General features: G+C 38.7%; 1 protein-coding gene across 1 annotated transcript in view; it reads left to right on the forward strand.

Moving 5' to 3' along the window:
- NAALADL2 (N-acetylated alpha-linked acidic dipeptidase like 2) overlaps positions 1–20,863 on the forward strand; it is a 218,059-nt gene that overhangs the window by 44,995 nt on the left and 152,201 nt on the right. Inside the window, exon 4 of the mRNA XM_041406077.1 lies at positions 16,874–16,993. Within this exon, the coding sequence (XP_041262011.1) occupies positions 16,874–16,993 (120 nt within the window). The remainder of the gene's footprint in view (positions 1–16,873; positions 16,994–20,863) is intronic.

The following is a 20,863-nucleotide window of genomic DNA, read 5'->3' on the forward strand; positions in this document are numbered from 1 at the left end:
ACAGGTATTTTTATAACAGCTACTCATAACCTGAATAATTTTCTTTCAAATGTAGCACATCCTTAGCAGAAAATTCCTATTATGTGTCGCTTAATCAGGCTGAATTGCTAATACTGCCTCGATGCTGCTGCTTCATTGTATCTCATTTGTCTGTTTGGTTTGCTGGAAGTTGAAGCAAATAAAACCATTAAGCTATTGCAGTCTGGCTACCAGCAGAGCTACAGCTCCACTTTGATGTTGACAAGGTTATTTGTAGAACAGCAAGACTCATTTTCTTTGACCACCTGTCATGTCCATTCATCATACGGCCATTGTATATGAGCCATCCAATTTGTGCTTTCTGGTAACAGTCTAAACAGCATTTGTGAGTAAAAATGTGAGCATTTGTGATCTGAAATCTACTTCAAAAACCTACTTAGTGCCACTGTGATGGATGGTGCACTTTACTACTTCTCTATATTTCATCGGGCTGTGAAAAGGTGACAGTGTTTACCCATCATGGTGACAGGCAGGGCAGCTTACAGTTCTGGAGAGGGCTGTCGAGTCAGTTTTGAAATAGATATTGCAGCAGTTATGTAAATAATATATTGTAGGCTAGGTCAGCCTAAGGAAAGAATGACATACCTGAAATATATTTTTATTAAAACTTAAATATCAGCCACCTTTTATAGAGCTTAAACCTTTTGTCTGCTTGATAAAAACAGGAAAGCTGTTCTGGCCAACAGAGTGCACATATTAATGGAAATTACATTGCTTCAAATATATGCATTAAAGCAAAATGCATTGTCAGACGGTATCCAGCCAGTCTCCAAGTGAGGGTGGTGTGGTGAATCCGAATGTGCTGCTCCTGCCTCCTGGAGCTTTGGGATCCAGGAGCTGTGGGGGTGCTCTGTCCCTGGGGAGTGGAGCGGGCTGAGATGGGGAACATCAGCAGGAGCTGATGAGAGTGGGCTGTGAACCCCCAGAATCTGGTGTCCCCCTTCAGTTCTACTCTGGTAAATGGTGTCAGTAGCCCACGTGTGACAGGGGTGTGGTGATCCCTGAGTGCACCAAAGGAGAAGCAGGGGTATATTTGGGCTTGCAGGAGCCTGGGTGGCACTTGGGGCACTGGGCAGCTGGTTTCAATCCGTTCTGCTGAGCGCAGCAGCTTCTGGAACAAACACAAGTCTGCAGTGTTTGTCTGCTCCCTCCACTGTTTCTTTAGCAACTGGACATAGTCCTAGCAGATGTAATGGTCAGTGTGTGGGAATAACGTTCAAGGACAGCCTAATTAGAGCAAAATGCAAATGGTATTTGCTTTGTATTCATGCATTTTCTGAAATTGTTTGTGTGACCTGAAGTTTTCCTCACTTTTCTTTCACCTTCAGTTTATTCACTTCATGGAAGTGTTAAGGAACTTTTGGCAATCCTGTCTGCTTTCATACTTTGAACTGAGGTACTTGGTGTCCTCTGTTATATGGTATTGTCTCATCATTCACTACTCCGCCTCTTTTGGAATAATGCACCAAATCCCTGTTGGTTCCTTTGCTGCCCCTCTCTTCTGGTTTCAGGTTTATTTCCACCCTCGTGGATGCTCTCAGCAAGCCCAGCAAAACATCCTGTTTTTTTCCTGGACCTTTCATGTACTGAAAGGACTGTGTTGGTTCAGGAGCCAGGAGAGGATGCAAGAGTAGAAGTACTGGCATGTTCTTGAGATGGAGATGCACATGCAGGCAGGGATTATCTGAGAGGTTATGGACAGAAATGAATTGTTCTCATCACTGAGGCAGTTCTCCCAACACCTGACTATGTCTGTTTTGTATTTTGGCCACTGCTCTGTCCCTGTCCCCTGGCTCCTCTGCTGTGTCACCTCACTTCCCTGCCATCACCCACGTTCCCAGTTCCTTCTGATTTCTCTGTTGCAGCATCTGCTGATCTGAGGCATTTATACCAAATCAGCCAGGGGTATCTTTGATGAGTTTTGGAGGGCCTGCAGGGAGCAGATAAGTGGGAATGCTGCCTGCCTGCCTCTACCCACACCACGCAGAAGAGATTCTCTGCATCTGCTGGTCACGTCTCAGTCTGCTCCGGTTCGTTTGTTTTGGTGACATTTTCTCAGCTAAATGAGAACCCACCGCAGAGATTAATGCAACCTGAAGCAATCTGGGATGTACAAGCCCATCTGTTAAGCTCACTCAGTCATCTTCCCACCATTCTTCAATCTTGGCAAGAGGGGAATAAGGGAAGCAGGACTCAGATTTTGCTGTCAGATCCTCTTTCACAAGGAGGGGAGTTTGCCCACGTCTTATCCAATATCCCATTTTCTTATGGCTGTATTTAGACGTCTCCTTTCCCCATCCATCCCTCTTTTTTCCCAGATTCTTTGCAGGACAATGGGAGTCTTCCTCTCCTCTACTGCCTGTTCCTCTAACCTTTCCCTCTCCTGCCAGGAGTGTGTCCTGCAGTCCCCATTCGTGTGTCCTACAGTCCCTTCCCCTCTCTGCTCAGGTTTACAGCCCTATTTGCTGCCACTGCTGGCAGCTCTCTTTATTTCCAGCTCTGCACCAAAAGGTCTGGAGTTCCTCTGGAGGGGACAGTGCATCAGGAAGTCCTTGACCCTAAAGCTTGCTTTCATTTGATTCGGTTTCATTGTGCTGGAAATGTGATTAGTGCACCCTTATTATCTTTTCCCTTCCCTCCAGCTAATCAGTGGTAATTTCCTTAACAATATTTCAGAATTAAGATTGGTGTCAGCGGGTTGGTTTTAGAAAATTTTAAAATCTTCCCAGGTTATTTTTATCCCCAGGCAGAATTTCTAAATGAGCCTTCTGCAGCATGCTCACTAGCACATCTTGAATTCCAAAGGCAGAGAGTGCGTTTAATTTAGATTAAATAATCACAGCATCTCTTCCTATGTCTTTCAGTCATTTTTGATGGCACATTGGTGCAAAATACCAAGCTAGAGGGAATCTTGATACATGTGTGCATTTAATTCTTTTAGGCATGCCAAATTTAGTTCATTATTATCTTTATTAACATTTTTAAAGATTTCTTCTCTGAAGAGACATGCACTAGCTAAAATGAATCCCTAGCAACTGAAATCAGTTTTGCAGATGGTTAGGGCTATAGGTTGAATAACACATACACACAAATGAGAAGAATCATGTGATTTTTTAGTAACATTTAGAAGTTTTAGTGCAGCTTTATTTATCTTTTATTTATGGAAGAGTTTCTCTGAAACCTCTTCCACAAATAATCATAATTTAGACCACTGCTCTGCATACCAAGTAGGCACAGCAATTTTCCAAGACAATCTCACTAAGAATATGGATTTTAGAATAGACTTGACCTTTAGGCAGAAAACAACATTCAACATTAACTACAGCATAGCTGCCACTCCATTATAATTACATATAGAAAGCTGTGAAATGGAATGTGAAGGTTATATAATTTAAAATTGCAGGCGAGGGCTCCAAAAGCGATCATTGAAGAGATGTCCTGCAGAACATCCTGTCAGTTTTGTGGCATATATCACATAACCATTAATAAATAAAGTTGTACAGTTCCCTAAAAATAATAGTAGTTCATCGTGCTCAAAGCCCATATTAATATTGCTGGGAGATTTTTGTGTCATTGAAGGCAGCGTTTCAAAGATGCAAATGCTGCTGCTGCAGAGCCTTTTGCTGTTTTATAATTGCAAGTCAATGCTGTCCTGATGTTTTACTAATAAAATGTTAGTAATGGCATTTTAGTAATCATACCATTAATAATAAATGAGATTTTTTAAATGATAAAAAAGCAAAAGGTGAGGCATCTTGGCATCTCGAGACATAACAGATCACTGAGCACTTCCATGCCACTGCACAGAATCAGCTGAAGGCATTTCTTAGTAACGCCTCTGTACAATATTAGAGAGGGAGGAATATTGAACCATAACAATTATTTATATTCCAACTACATGGTAAAAACTAAAGGGTGCAAACCCCGAGGGCTTGAGAAGAGTATTTGGTGCCTGTTTTAGGTTTTAGCGCAAGCAGAATTCCTATTGAAATAAATAATTCTATTATTTCTAGGCAGAGTGACATTTTCTCTGTTAGCAGTCAGTGTGAGAGAATAGCAGTGAAATCTGTGCAATTGCATGGGTCTCCAAGGAATATTTTTCCCTTTAATCTCTGGAGTGTAATTAGAGCCACAGAGTTGCCATCACCTCTGCAGCTCAGTGGATGCCTGGGTTGGTGCCCACCCAGTCAGGCTTTTTTTCCACTCCCACTCTTTATTAATGGTGTTTGGTGCAAACCTCAATACAAACATACTCAGGTCAAGTGGAAACCTTTCTGCCAAATCCCAAGTCATGTTTTTCTTAGGTAGTACCATTTTCTCTCTCTCTCTGTAACTTCTTCTTCACCTTCTTAGTAAGTGTGAACCTACCAATAACATACCTGTGCTTTCTTCTAAGTTTGTAAAGGCAATATTGTACTCAGAGGAGGAATTTTCAAGTAAAAAGCTTCTTGTGCTGTGAGCTCTTGGGATTGGGTTTTAGGGATCTTTTTCCTTTATATTCCTCCAGTATTCTGCAGGCTTAAAACTGCCTCAAAGGAATCCTGCTTACGCTGAAAAAAGCAAAAATTTCTTTCAACAGAGGGACTATTAAGTAAATATCAGCTTTTAAAAAATTGCTACTATGAGAAAAGCATCATAAGAAACAACTACAACTGATACAAGAACAAGAACAAAATATTTTTGTATTTATATAATACTCAATCCTTGTCCCTAAAACTACTTACATAACTTTATTGTTTAAAAAAATGTAGTTTCATGCATGAACAATAAAGAACTGCTTAAAATGCTGCTCAGTTCTCTGGTAGTTATGAGTGACTGTAAAATACAATATTGATTAAACTATTGCTGCTTCTCATTTTTTTAAAGTTAGTTTTTCAGGAAGAGAAGCAAGTCCTAAAATCTCTTCAGGAACATTAGCAATAGAAATGCATCTGTAGTTGAAGGCAGATCCCATTTTACTGAGCATAAACACTGTGTGTCTGGGAGCATGGGCACAGGGCTCTGACCCTGGCAGTCTCTGGCATTAGGCATCCATGACAATATGGGTTACAATTGCTGTAATCAAACAGTTCTTTAAAAGGCAAAAAAAATCACTCTTCCTCCATATTTCACTTGATTCTTTTTAAATTGGAGAAGAAAAAAATAATGGTGGTGTCTTGTCTGTCATTAGAGCTGGCAGCTGAAAATAATCAGCAGCAGTTTTTTTCATTTTCAATGCAGTGTGATATTTCTTACCAATTAAAGCCTCAGCAGTGTTTTTATCTTAGGAGTTCTCTCTACCTGCCAGTACAACTACTGCAGTCAGCATTGGACAACATTTTGTCAAAATCTTAAAACTTACTTTCTTCTAATGTAGTAATATGAGTTCATTGGATGCTTTTCTGTGGGAACCTCTGTCTCATTGTTAATTTTTAAAAAAATATTTTGAAATGAGAGTAGCACTGAAAATCCAAAACTAGTCTGGAGATTTCTTATCTCTGTGTTAGGATGTGGTGATGTGAAGTCCTAATGTCTTCTAAGATGAGCACATGCAATGGCAATAAGTTCTTACTTAAAAAAAAAACCCATAAGGATCCTTGAGAGGTTTTAAATGTAACCTAAACTGAGCATAAAGCTGTCATTATAAGAATAATTTGGTGAGAACTGCAACATATCTGACTTCTTTGTTAAAAAAATTTGGTATTAAAGAGCAAAGGATGTACCTCTCTGGAGAGTGCTTTGAGGAATGCTCTAAATCTGGACACAGCCTTGGTAATAGGAAAGGCCAAAAAAAGAAGAAGACCACTCTCGAAGAAAATCCTTTGAAGCAAATAACTTTTGGAAGCTTTCAGAGCAGGATGAAAAATAAAATAAAAAAAGTGCTGCTGTGATACAGCTGGTTGAAAAATATATGTAAGAACTGAATTCTTAAAAATGTGAAGAAGAATAAAAAGCTAAAGAAAAAGAAAATAAAGCCCCAGGCAGTAGCCATTGGCAAGTGTAGGTTTGGTATCCCGGTCCTGTTGGCAGAAGGGCATTGACTGTGTATGGAAACTGTCAAAATGCCAGAGCCTCTTCACTGCCTGGACTAAAATGTCATGAGATAAAGCTTTTGTTCAGAAATTCCCTTTTAAATCTGTTTGGAAATACAGCATTTAAGCCTCCACCTACCAACTGCAATCCCAGGAGAGAAGTATCTCTTAAAATAAATAAATAAAAAATACTGCAAAGTAAATAAAGCTGAAAATACATTGGTCTTCTCTCTTAGACATCCTTAGGTTTTTATTCTGTCTGATGTGCTGTCTCTCCCACTAAATAGAAATAAATCTCATGTCTAACCTCATGAAATGAATATTAGTTACAGTGTTTATCTCATTAATTAAGAGGGCCTTAACGTGAATTAATTCTGAGCTCTATCAGTTCTATTCTCACAATTATTTCTGGTGTTCCTGAGCTCTGCAGTTCAAAGGGAAGGTGCCTCATCAATCACCAGGCTGTGACTGGCCCCAGAGCAGGTGTGTGTGAGAAAGAAGGTGCTTCAAGGAATTTATCTTCCTTCCAGTGAATTATGTCACCATACAGAGTTACTCCTGTCTGCTGCAGGATTCACTGCCTCACTCTGGTGCCCTGAAAGGGCAGAAGGGTGAATAAGGATGGAAGAGGTCTGGGAGCAACTACAACTAAGGGAGAGCCAAGCTGCTAAATATGCAAGAAAGCTTCTGTCTTCTCATCCAAGAGGGATGTACCTCCTGCTTGCCAGGCACGATCTTCACCTGGGGGATATTTTAGGGATGGAATTAGTAGGAAAATTCTAGAAATTCTACGTTGCTGGAAAAAGAATTAATGCATCAGTTTCGCAACAAAACATTTTATTCACGAAAATTTTATCGTGTTTTTGTCAATGTTGCCCTTTTACCACTTAATCTTGTATGTCTTGAGGCTAAAGTAGGACCTTATAATCATGTAAAGTCACAAACTGAAATCTAGGATGAGAAATTGTATCAGGATGGACAGTGTTAGGCTCAGGATTTTGAGGATAATACCAACTCTTTGAATTGAGATCTTTCCCTGATGATCTCACTGCTGCTGTAGGGTTGCTCTGCCTGAAGTAATCTTCCACAGCTGTTCCATTTTCTCTGCAGACTCTGTAGATAAATTGTTGACAATATTTGTGGCATAGGTACCAAAAATGTAGAGGCAATTGAAGAAATTTGGAGGGAACCCCCTCAGCAGAAGTTAAAAGTAGTGGACATTGCTAATGGTGACTGCTGTGTGTTCTTTGTCTTGTGTATTGATTTGAGTCTCTTGTGTTTATCAAACTCAAGGAAAGGCACCAGAGAATGCAGGAAGATGGATTATTAGGGAAATCTGTGCTGGAATCAGAGTTATGAGAGCACACACTGAGCTCCCTGTTTCTAGTTTCTTTTTGTTGATTGTTCAGGATCCAGGGCAGGAAGGATCAGAAGAGGTGAAAAGAGGGAATTGAGCACAGATTTCTGTGGTAACTGATAGTTCTCTAACAATGTCCCTGACTGCTTTTATTGGGAATTGAACCATCAAACGGTGTCACTACAGTAATGCTGAGTGCCGTTGTACTGCTGTGAGAGAGGCTGACCTGAATTCCAGGCTGTGTGGAAGATGAGGGAAGCTCTGTCCTGCTCCAGAGCTCTGGATGGGCTGCACTGATGGTAAAGCTTTTGCTTTAAGCAGTAAAATCGATTCTATGATGTCAGGGCAGGTTACTCCTTCCTCCCATCAAGCTGTCCAGATTCCAGAGTCTCTTCAGGCTTTCCCATATGTTTTAGATGATGCAAAAGTTTTTCCAGCTTTTCTTTTGAGGTTCCACTGTACAAGATGAGTGGTTTACTGGGACCCCCTCTAAAAAGAATCAGGTTCTGTCCTCTGCATGGGATTTCCTCTTTTTCTCCAGGTTTTGTCATCCCTGCTGTGAGAGCACGTGAACCAAGTTCACAAATCTCTATGGGGTTTCTGCCCACACTTAAGAAATGAATGCTCAAAATATCTGTGTGAAATTTGGCACAGTTCAGAACCTTCACCCTCATTTTTGGAAACACGTGGGATAAAGGTGAGCTACTAATTTTGCTATAGGCAAAATTTCCAAAATGAAGGTTAGCTGTCTCTGAAAGAAAAGCCAAATGGTGCTGCCATTACTGTGCAATGTAGGATGTACATCAACTCCAATATCTTGAGTGCACTTTTAAAAGCAAAATTTGGACGCCTGAAACAGAAAAGAACATTTTCTTCCCTGTACAATTTTATTATCTGTGAGACATGAATGACACACTACATGTTTCTTGTGAAGTAAATCTGCTTCTAAAATGTTAGGTGGTTGAAAACCAGAAAAATATTCTTGTTTAATCACAGAGGGGAGCTGTTCTCAGGAACAGCTCTATTTCTGTATCTAGATGCTTGTCCTGGTCAATCATTTGGGCCACTTGAATCTGATATTACTCAGGCACATTTGCTGTTTTTATTGGAGTCTTTTCCTTGTCATGTGAATATATTTTTAGAACTTATTTTTCCTCAGTCCTTTTTCTACAGATGTAATTTAGAGACCTATAAATCTGTGCAATGACTCAAAACAACAGAATTCACAGGAGATGGAAAAGATGTCATTTTCCTTTTCACAACTGCATATTTGCTTCTGAAAATTGTTTGCTCAAATGCTACTTTAACACTCAGATTTGTGTCTGCATCATTACATGGTTGGCCATCTCCCTGATTTTGCTGAAGTGGATGATGTTTGGCCAAGAAAGGGCTGTAAGTAGTTTGTGAAAGATCATTTATTGTAATCTAGAAAATAAAGAGTTCTCCCCAACATTTTTGAAAGTTCAAGTGCTCTCGTGACACAGTGGATGACCTTCTCTTGTACATATGAATGAATATTTTCCTTTTTGAGGTGGATGTCTGTTTTATGGTTATATATGTCTGGAATATCCCTTTGGTCACTTTGGGTCCCCTGTCCTGGCTGTGTCACCTCACAGGCACGCCCAGCTTACTTGGAGGAGGGAAAGCAGAAAAGGCCTTGGCTCTGTGCAAGCCCTGCTCAGTAATAACAAAAATCTCCATTATCACCCCTGTGTTCAGCACAAACCCAAAACACAGCCCCGTAACAGCACTGTGAAAAGAACTAAATCTACCCCAGCCAAAACCAGCACAGTTCCGAATCATGAATTCCAGCTTGGAAGACTGAAAATGGTAGGCTGTTTTCTGGACTTTTTGTTTTGTTGCAGCCAACCTGACTCAACTGGACAAAGCTGAAACACCTGTCTCTAAGGAATTAAAATATCAAATGCATTCTAAGTTATAAAATGAAATATATTGATTTTACTTAGATTCCAAAACACATTCCAGTGTTTCAGTCCATTTGTACACATTCTGTCTGTGGTGGTGTTTGCATTCACAGGATGTTCTTACAAGCTGCTATTTCAGACAGGAGATGATTTTACTTCTCTGCTTGTGTGGGTACAGCTCCTGTAGCTCACCTGAGCCTCTCAGGTGGAGGGAGCTCCCCCAGCTCAGTTTGGTCTCTCTCCTGTCCAGCTGAGCTGGATCCATCCCTGCCACAGCTGTCCTGCACAGCCTGGGTGTGGATAAAGTGCTTTTAGACAATTCTGTGAGCTCCAAGCCTCTTCTCTAAAGGCTCAATGCCTGTAGCTGCTCTAGGAGGGAATGCCTGGTTTTAATTCACTGTGATATAAATGAGTGGAGGACTTTCTGCAGCCTCTGGATGTCTTATTCATTCCCTGTGTTTCACAGAAGCCAAGGAAATTTCCACCAAGCCTTGAGAATTTGTTTAGTTCAGACACAATGGGACTGGATTCTGACATAAACCCCTTTCACTGAAAATTCTAAGACCAAGTTTAAATCACACCATTATAATTTCCTGTGTACATATGTAGCTTATGATTTATTTTTTTTAAGATACCACATCACAGCTGAGTAATTCTGTTTTGTTTAGTTTGTCCTCAGTCTATGTAATTTGTAAATGTATATTTGCATGAATAATTACCTCTGAATAAGCTAAACTGAGCAAGCTGGCAAATACAGATTACTCTTTTTTCTTAGGAAAGTATGAGCAATGTGACTTTATGCTTTGGGGACCAATGCTACTAAATAGCCTTGCAGTTAACTCTTAAAATGAGGGGGGATATAAATAATATTAAACTCAAGAAAGAATAATTAGGATATAAAATTTTGTCACCAGTGAAGTGACAATCAGTACTGCTTAATGAAAGTTTGAAATAATATTTCTGATATCATTTTAGGCATCTAATGATCTCGTGTCCTTCGATTTTTTGGAACAAAAGGCATTGTTCTTAGAGATTCTAAAAGAAGTAAATGTCAATTTAATGTGTCTGAAAATAACAATGTTTTATGTCAAAAGCTTCAAAAGCTAGATTTTTATGTATTATGTAAAATAGAGTAAGAAAGTTAGAAAGAAAGCAGAAAATATAAAGAAAACCTACCCTGATATGTTGTTTGGATATCTTGCTGGACATCATGAGGTAAGAAGTAATATTTCAATACTAGTTTTGCCTTTTGGGAATCACAAAGAGTATGATTTGGAACAGAGTTGGGGTTATGAAAATGAAAACAAGAAAAAATAAAGTGGAAAAGAAAAGAAATCTGAGTTGTATCAGTTCAGATTTATTTGGGGCGCTGTAACCATAAAATACAGAAGAGTTCTTTTCTGTAGGCTGTAAAAAGGCTTCGATCTTGGTTCAGTCTCCCTCAGAATTGGTAGGAAAAAAGTCTTGCAATAAACTGTAGGAAGCAGAGAAGCAAACAAGTTTAACCTGAGTGTCTTTCCAAAAATGGTCCTGCAACAGCAAAGGGAACCTGTGGGAGCAGCTGCAGGAGAGCCCTGTGTGATGGGGCTGTGAGAGCTGGACAGGTGGGACCAGGGGAAGGCTGAACATGAAATGTGTCTGTGCCTGAACTCTGCCTGCAAGGCCAAGCTCCGTCCAACTGAGGTTAAGGGACATCTCTTTTTTCTCTTGTTTTAGAATAAATTACAGCTTCAGCTGTCATTGTAATGCAGCTTGCAATTTTTCGTAATAAAACCTAGACACAAGAACCCTTTCTGACTGTAAGCTGGCACTGTGAGTCATATTGTATTGAAATGCTCCAGAATTCTATTGTAGGAGCAGGAATATTGAAGCAAATAAAAGAAAGGTTCTATAAAGTGCTAGCAACCATGAAGAAAAGATGTCATCAATGTGTTTGAGGAGCAGGGCTTGTAGGTAAAACATAGCAAGACTGAAGTGTTCTGATTTAAATCTTACCTGACCCTGTTGGTCAGAAGCACCTCTTAGTCTTGTAACAGAAAAATAATCTTCAGTTAATCCAGATATATAATTATTTACTTTTTGGGCTAAGGCAGTCTCTGCCACTTTTCTTGCCTGGAACCAAGTTGAAGGAAAAAGGTTGAAAGACAACTTTGTATATTAACATTTCTGTAGAAATACAGTAAGTATATAAAAGATAGTTATGGATGGGTATTTTGTCTCTGGTGGTGGCAATCACAGCTGTGGCTCTCTGATTATTGAAGGGTGCTTTTGGCTGGAATGGGAACAGCTCTGGTCAGGAGACGTAACAGAGTTTACACCAACAGAGGATTTGGCACAGCTCCCTTATCTCCCCTTCTTTTTCTTCCTTTTCTCTAATTTTAAAGATCAGCTAGTTTTATATTTGCAGCTTTCTTCACGTTTGTTGATGTCCAGCTTTGATCTACAACCAGCTTGAGTTTACTTTTATGCTCTGCTGAATGCTGCCTTCAGCCTCAATTTCAGAGCTGTGCAAATAAATTATAGCGATGTGTTTAATTAAAGTTCGTCTCATGTCCTGATTGCAGACTGTTGCCTTCTCAGATACAATTTGCAAATATATTTTGGAGTTTTATTTTAGGCAGGATGACTAGTTGAAGGTTATTTAATTGTGATTGATTGTGCATGGGATGTTTCTGCTGCCTTTATTTTGTGAACAACCTGAAAATAGTAGCTGAACGTTGAAGGACAAATGAAGGGCATTTTCCTGGATGGAAGGGAGGGGATGTAGTGAGTCTGAACAGTCACAGAACTGAGTGTTGATGCTTCTAGAATTACATGTGTGCTTTTGGGAGAAATTGCCTTAATTCTAAGGAGTGAACAATATTTATTGATATTCAATATTTAGTTTCCTTCAATACTTGGAGTTTCTTTAGGGAATCTATTTCTGAAACCTTTTGGTGGGTAGGCAGGAATTGAGAATACGAGGAATATGAGCTTGACTGTGTCATTTTCATACCTGCAGCTTTCACAGGCCTGAGATCCCCCATAGTTTGTGTAGAATCCATTCATTAATATGTGTCAGGAGCTTGATATTTGATGAAATATATTCATCATTTGAGATTACTGAACTATGGCACTACCAACAGGTAGCATGAAGAGGAGAAGACTTTTCAGCACAGCCATTCTGTTGTGAAAATTTAATTTCATCATCGCACTTTGGGTTTGTTTTCTGCCAAGCTTTTAAGAGCTCAGTTTAAGAGCTGCTTTGTTATCTGCATTGACTGCATCCTCATTTTGATGGTTAGAAACATCCCTTCCTGGGTGTACCACCTTTGAGTTTTATGTTGGGATTTTTAGGTTTTTTTCCCCCTGGTTTCTTCCCTGAGCCTTTTTTGCTGCCTTGTGGGTAAATCAGCCACAATCTGCCTCTCAGGCAGTGTGTTGGATACAGATGTATAATGCTGTTACTAAATCCTTCTCCTCAGTCAAGTGGACTGATGACAATGTCATAAGACAAACATATTTCTGTTCTTATTTTCAAGCTATTTGTCTTGTTTTCTTTTAATTGCCTCAGTTTTTGCAAGAAAGCAAGGTTTAAAAATAGTATCCAGCATCTTCAAGACCTTAGCTGCCACCCGCTTCATATAGTTATTAATATTTTTCCTTTGCAAGACCTATTTTCCTCTGTGTCATCCATGACTGGATGAAGTATAGTCTTTCATTCTGTTTCATTTTGGAGATAAGTGGAAGAAATTAGGATAAAAATTCCTGACTCTCTTGATTGTGGCATTTTCAGAGTATTTGTCTTTTCTGTTTTGGGGGAGATTCTGTTAGAATTTTTAAGACAGAATGTTTACAACTCACTGAGCATCATCTTGGGACTTGGAAAACTAATAAGTTGCCTAACATAAAATAATTACTTTTCCTAAAAATGTTTGTTTTATTACCTACCCCTACTTCATTTCATGCATGGGGGAATACTACTGAACTCCACAATGCACATCACAATTTGCTCCTAAATAGTCATATCTTTCAAACAGCATAGCTTGAAATGATTCGAGGAGTAAGTACCTAATTCAGATGGATAAAACAACTCATTCTTTAGCAGTTTCCCAGTTTTAGGGTAAGAGGATTTACTGTGGCATAGCTAAACCACGTAGACAAGTGCTCTTTTTCGGCACCTGATAAAAGGATGAGTCCTCTTTTGTTTTTGAGCAGAATTATCCTACCACAGGAAAGCAGTTTATCAAATATGGGTAGTTGGGGGTGGGGTGTTTCACTTTTTGAAAAGCTGGTGTGTGTAAAATGAGGATTATGTCATGTTGTAAGCATTTCTAAAAACAGAAATGAGAAATAATAGGAAATTTAATCTTTATTCATTTTTGGAGGTATTAGAAATGTTGTCACTAAAACAGGCCTTCATGCATCATAAATGGTCTGTCAGCTTCTCAATGGATTATTAGGAAAGTAGAATGTCTGGACTCAGTAGGATTCTTCACCATTATTTTGAGGTTGTATTTTTTCAATATTTAATTTTATATTACAAGTTAGGGTCGCAATTAGTTGAGCCCTAGTCCACTAAATAAAACCAAAACTGACTACTCTGAGCTGTATTTGCTAGTATTGCTGCACTGTATTTGATGAGATTTCATTAATACTGCAAATTATTTTGCTTTTTATTACAAATTTTATTTAAGTGTTCAGGTGCAGAATACAGGAAGGGATAAGAATAATTTGTATAACTGTTTTCATAATTTAATGTATAGCTGTTACTTTCTGGACTGTATTGCCAAAACATTACAACTTTGTTCTAAACTCTTCCAGTGAATTATTGACTTCATTTGGCCAGAGATGACCTATGTGTAGTTTTACTTAAGAGAAGATTTAATTCAGTTTTTCTTTGTCGTTTTAGCTGGAGTTAGAAGTGATATAAGCTGTGCAGACCTCTGGGTGCTAGGCTATACATGCTGTTTCCAGCATGTGATAACCACTGAGCTTTGACATACCTGTATTTCATGTGAAAGATGTGTGATGAAAGCCCATGAAACTCTGTTCTATTACACCCAGCTGCTCCTTCATTATGCAATTTCTTGCATCTACTCTCAATGTATGAATGTACTTAATAGCTTTGGCATTGGGGCCAACTTTTAAAATTTGAAGCAAAGCACATGGTTTGCGGAGTGTTTGGGGCAGCAGGGAGTCAACTTATGTTTCCCACATAATTAAAAAATGAGCTGTGCTTTTGCAGGGCCTTTTTCTGTCTCTGTCTTGTTGAGCACGTGTTTCCTGGAAAAGACCAGTGAGCCACTCTTGAAGATGCAGTTTGCATCCATAAATTAACTAAGAACATCCAAGGGCAGTTGCTAAACGCATTTATAATTGTGCAAACATGTAGTTTTGTTGTTTACAGAGCAGTGGGTAGCACCCTGGAGAAGCAGAGAGCCAAAGGGATGTGCAGAGCAGCAGCACATGAATGTAGATGGGCAGGGAGCTCATTTCCACACGTGATCTTCATCATCTTCATGTCTGGGTATTGATTTTGCCTCAGGAAAAGTCAGTGTGTTTTCTCTCATACAAATAATGACAGCCCTGATTTTTTCTTTGGTGAGTAGGTGAGGAAGGCATTGGGTCCAAGGAATTAGATAGAGGAAACCCTAGAAATCAACCTAGATATAACCTCCCATAACCTCCCAAGCCATAAGACTTCTGAGACACTAATAACCATTGTATTTAATGACATATGTGTAGGTACAAATTAAAATAAAGATAAGACCTACAGAAAGAGGTATAAACTTTGTGAACTTAAGCACCCTGGTAAATACCCTTTCTGTATCTGAGGTTAATTCTTTAAAACTGGAGGCATGAGATTATGTAAAACACAAAACACCTTTCCCTAGTATGAAATCTTTACTTGATTTTATCCTACTTTTCAAATACTGTGGCCATACAGGAAAAAAATTATATTGGCTAAATAGTTTTCTAGTTCTTTAGATATGAAAACCCCCATCTATTTCAGAAGAAACGATGAAGTGCGAGCTTTCCTGTTCTACGTTTCATTATTTGGTGTTAAATCTGATGTTTTCCTGTTCAGAAGTGTCTTCTGGCTTTGGCTGGCCTTTCCACATACTTGGTTTGTACAGCGCTGCACATATTGCAGACTTGGAAACTTTTCTGAAGAATTCAGAAGAATTTAATAAGACAGGAATCTTGGCAAAGTTTTTGTATGGTTTCAACTTAAATGTTGAGATGCAAACTCACACAGATACAGTTTTTTTAAGGGTAAATACTTTCTTAAAATACCCACGTTCAGGAATCTACTAAAATTTCACACATCCTACACATCCAGAACAACTGTTGCTAGAATTTAAACAGTTTGTGTAGGGATACCCAAAATCAGAACTGTTGCCTTTGGCAATGAATCCATACTTAAGTTGCAAAACTGAACTGAAAGAGAAAACTTTTCCATCTTGTACTGCTCCTCTTATTTTAACTTTTAAACACTTATGTAATATTCTTGTGTCTTCTTGTACTTGGGTTTTATGTGAGCGCTGGGTACAGATTTAGAGGTTCCAGAATGTCCTCAATGATGTCCTGAGAGCTTCGTAATATTCTAAAATAGTAATGTACAAGACTGATTATCCTCTTACTTTGTTTTCGCCAGAATTTATTGCTACAAATGAGTAAGAAAAATGCCCTTGGTCATTCCTAAATTATGTATTTAAAAAGATACTTGAAAACTCATCTTGAAATATTTTTCCATTACTGCCAGTTCTTGACATTTAAAAATAACTTAAAATTTGTTTTATATTTTCTTGCAGAGTCCTAACGGAAGAGCTGAAAATCTTCATGTTCTAAACACTTTTAGATCAAAGTGACTCTAAATAATTTGAAAAATATATACTAATGTCAAAGTATACACATCAGAGCATAGTTCTGTTATCACTGTAGTTATCTGAGTATAATGCTTGGATAACTGATGGATTAAAAGAAAATACTTCAGTAGTTAGGTAAGATTGCTCAGGAGTCACAAAATAAAACTGTGTATTGGTGGAGTTTGTGTTCTCTGTGTATTTTCAGAAGTGACCAGTAAAATCACTCATTTCCTGAAATAGTTTACAAGACTCTAATTCTCAGATTATTTTTAAGAAATAAACAGAAGTGAATTAGTATCCTTTACACGGTTTAAAATTAATTCCTGTAGCTAATGAGGGGAATTTCTCTCAGAATCAGCATCTCTTAGAACCACTGGGAAAAAAAAAAATGGGGGGGGGGGGGGGATGAATTGTGAATTAAAACCACAAAAAAGTTATCTGTCAAATTGAACTTTCAAGGTCTTTTCTATTACAGGCTTATGAATTGTGAATTAAAACCACAAAAAAGTTATCTGTCAAATTGAACTTTCAAGGTCTTTTCTATTACAGGTATTGCTGATTAGAAGCTGGGGTAAGGCAATTGCAGGACTCTGCTCAGATGCTTGTGTAAATAACTTTGTTTCCGTGCAAGGAGCACCCTCAGTGATGTGTGGCTGTATCTGTAGCCTGAATTTTGTCTCCTCTTTGCAGGCAGAGCTTGTTGATGTCCAGTATGGGACCATGGAAGACTTGATCCGGATTCAAGCCATCACAAACGTGACCAAAAAAATTGCACTTTTGAAGCTTGGACAATCACCTTTGCTTTATAAGGTTAGTTACACATCAGCTCAATTATTCATTTGGTGGGTTGGGTTTTTTTGCTTGGTTTTTTTTTCTGTTTCAAAATTCAAAAACAAAGAGTTCCCCATTTTCCCCAATAAGTCAGGACTTACTGACATTCAAATTCTTCCTGAGTACTCACCACTGTCACTCTGCAGTGCCTTTTATGTGTTAGAGTTGTTTATTTTTCTGTATATCTTGCAGTGCCCCAGTACTCTGCTGTATTTTCTCTGGGTGTACTAGAAGCCTTTTGACAAACAAAGAAATCACTGAAAGAACTAATAGAGCAGAAGGGATTGTGTCTGGAGAGGGTGTACATGGGTGCATGTGTATCCATCCTCTCCAACCCCAGCTCTGGCAGAGAGCACAGAGCAGGAGCTCACTAATCCACTTTTGCACTAAACATAATAAACCACTCAACATATAAACCGCATTTAAACTCTAAACATCCAGTAACTGCCTTCTGTTGCAAATATCTTATAAACAAAATTGCTGGTTCAACTTTCAGAAAATACAAAAGAATGGTGGCTCAGTAAATGCTTAAACAATTAGTTCCCAATTCACAAAAGCAATTAGAAAAGAGCAGCGACTCCAGATCTTGCAGTTAAGTAAATCAGGACCTGCTCTGTTGGCCATAGAAAGCACAACCAGGACTTCAATACAGATTCAGAAAATAACCACTTAATGTTTTTTTCTATAGGGATAAGATTTGTCTCAATAAAAATGCCATTTTCAACTGAGTAGCTTTAGCTGTTTATTTAAATTATTTAGATGCAATTTAATTACGCCTGTGAAAGGTCAGTTGTCATTGCTGGGACTCGGTTGTTGCCCATCATTTCCAGCAATAGATCTGATCCTGCATTTCACTGCTGACAAAGCCAATGAAACAGCAATCAGGGCTCATAAAGCAGGGATTTGATAAAGATGTAAAGTTTGCTGTAGCAGCACTGTCTGTGAGATGGACTTTTTACCAGTTTGTGTTCCTGTGAACACTCACTGTGTCTGAACTACCAAGCAGCCTGAAGGAGAAGAGGAAACCAGGAGGTGCTGAGGACAAGGCACATCCCAGTGGCTTATTGGCTGTAACCTGGTCCCAATATGGGCTGTTTAATGGCTGAGGTACATTAGCTACATTTCTGGTGCTCCAAAAGAATCAGTTTTGCACATTCAGAATCTGTTACACAGCACAAACCAAAGTGTGGCGTGATCAGGAGATTGACTCAACTGTGTGCTCAGGGTCTGAAGTAGAATTACAACCACCCAAACCTACTTTCCATGGTCTCCTCACAGAAGGTTTTCCATTTTTCTTGAGCCTGTAAACTACCATTTTCTAGAATATAATTTGTGTCTTTTTTGCATTGGAATAATTTTAAGCTTTACTTTGCTCGTAACTATCAGTAAAAGGTGTAGAAAGATTATCAGAAGTAGATTCTCCTTTTCTAAGGAATATTTGATGTGAAATATTGCCTTAAACTGCAAGTCCTGCTGGTTTAAATGGGCCCAGTATCTCTCTGCTGAATCCACTCTTTGTATCTTTTTCTCTCCCCTAATGTTTATGTTTCTGTACTTACTGAGTCTCACATTTCTGTTTCAGCAGATACTTCCCTCTCCCTATATTTTCCTTATCTCTGCCTTCCATGTGCTTGGTTTTACATCACATTAAAACAGAGCACTAGCTCATAAGAGAGCTGTGGCTATGTAAACATATATACTTAGTATTTATTATATTATTTTTTATAAAAGTATTTTACTTTTTGTATTTAACTTGTATTTTTCATGTGTTAATTTCCTTTATTTTTTTCATTATTATTACTTTATGTTATGCAAGTATCTCACTCTGGATTTGAGCCTTATTATTATAGATCCTGCACTGAGGTTCCATCTTCATAACAGTTTCTAATTATGTCTCTATTTTTCAGTTGTATCTCCCTTGCACAGTTATGCTTTTTGTTTTTCTTTCTTTGCTGCTGTTTTTCATGTGTTTTTGTTTTTTGGTTTTTCTTGCTATTTTCCCCTTTTGTGTATTTAATTTGCCTTTTAAAAAAGTTTGACTGTTCTTTTTCTGTCTTCTGAGTCCTTTGGAAAAAACCTGAAAGAAACAATAAACTACTGATGGCAGAAAAAAAAAACACTGTGAAAACACTGTGAACAACATTTCTTTTGTCTTTACATCATGTTAAGAGAAAGGATGTGCTGGTAGAAAAGAGCTTCATGTTCAAGGGGCTAATTTACAGAAATAAGCCCAGGTGATGGCAATTTGAATATTTGGAAAAATAGTTATATAAATGACAATATTTTTGCAGTATAGATTCAGTTCATAAAGATTGGATAAGGGGGAGAACTGGGGGAGAATTAAATTTTAAAATAATTTGGAGCTTCTACTTTGTCTTTCAGACTGTGCCCATCTCTCATATCTTTAGACACTGAAAACAAGAGAGTTCTGTAATTTGGAATTTGAATGTACAGGGAATTTGGAGTAGGCAGAAAAGCCTGAGGTTAATGTGCTGTTAAAATATGCAGTTTAGTCTTAAACATGAGTAATTCTGATTAAATTTCGTAAGGTTCATAAATTTAAGCTGCTTTGTGAGAACAAGATTTGCAGAAATCTGACCTGGAGTTATTTTTGTAATTGGATATGATTTTCAGATTTCACTGGGGGTGCTGTGTTTCTGTTCCACTGGGTCAGAGTGTGGTTTCTGGTCAGGAGGAGTGAGGGGCAGCAGCCATGGCAGTGGCACCTGTCCAGAGCCACGGAGACACATCCTGATCCCTTAAGCTGCACCTTTCCAAACAAAGAATGTGTTACCTCAGCCACATCATAAATTACAGCTATAAAGAGAAAGAATGTGCATCTTACCTTTATAGCAGGGTGTCAGCAAGGGCAATGATTCTGGGGGGGAAAAAGCCCAAAACAAAATAAAAAAACCCAAATAGTTTAGATTGCTGTTATTAAAAAAAAAATGTTATGTATTCTATATATATATAAAAATATCAGAGTGGAGAAGGGGTTTGAGAAGGGTTTTTCACCATGGTCAGGACACTAAGATCAGTTAGTGAGCAAGACTCTATTATAGATTAATATAAAAAGTGAGGGAAAAGGAATGGTAGAAATACTTCATGGAGCAAGCAAGAGTATTGTGAAGGCAAAACCCTTTTCAAATGCAGCTTAAAAGTTCAGGAATTTACCATGCCCAGCACCTGGAGTGGCAATTTCCTATAGCAAGAAAGACTGAGGCAGTGAGCTGAGCTGTGAGGCGCCTGGGGAGCACTCATGTGACAGGGAACTTGGCATAACCAAGTCTTTTTGGTCTCATTAGCCACAATAATTCACAGTGCTGGAAAACTGGCAGGAGGAAAAAATTCCAACTGTTTCAGCAGCTCCTGAAGGGATCGTGTGACTAGTCTGAGACACTTGTAAGATCTGGATTGCTGCTGAATAAAGAGGGGACTGGATTAAGGAAGAAAGTTTTCTTAAGCAAGGAGCTGAAATGAGACAGATGTAGAAGAGAAGTGAGACACAACTTCTGGAGGGAATTGCCCTGAAAAGAACACATTTTCTCACACCTTGAGATTGAAGGTGACTGTCTCCTGGTGTCCTGGCTAGAAGGAAAATTTGTGTTTTGGTGGAACTCTGGTTATTGGGGTCACTGGTGAGGTTGAGAACCCAGTCACAGGAGGTCAGAGCAGCCTCCTGCTGTCCTTGAACCAGGAGGATCTATAAATGTGGCTGGTGAGAGATGGTGAAGTTTATTACCAGTGATTAAGCAAATCACTCGTGGTCTAGAGCACCTTCTTGAGAAAGAGCACCTTGAGTTGCCCACTGTGTTTGTAGGCAACATATTCTAATAGTGCAAAATATGT

This window comes from Onychostruthus taczanowskii, unplaced genomic scaffold (genome assembly GCF_017590055.1).
Source record: "Onychostruthus taczanowskii isolate IOZ18803 unplaced genomic scaffold, ASM1759005v1 scaffold24, whole genome shotgun sequence".
NCBI classification, from domain to species: domain Eukaryota; kingdom Metazoa; phylum Chordata; class Aves; order Passeriformes; family Passeridae; genus Onychostruthus; species Onychostruthus taczanowskii.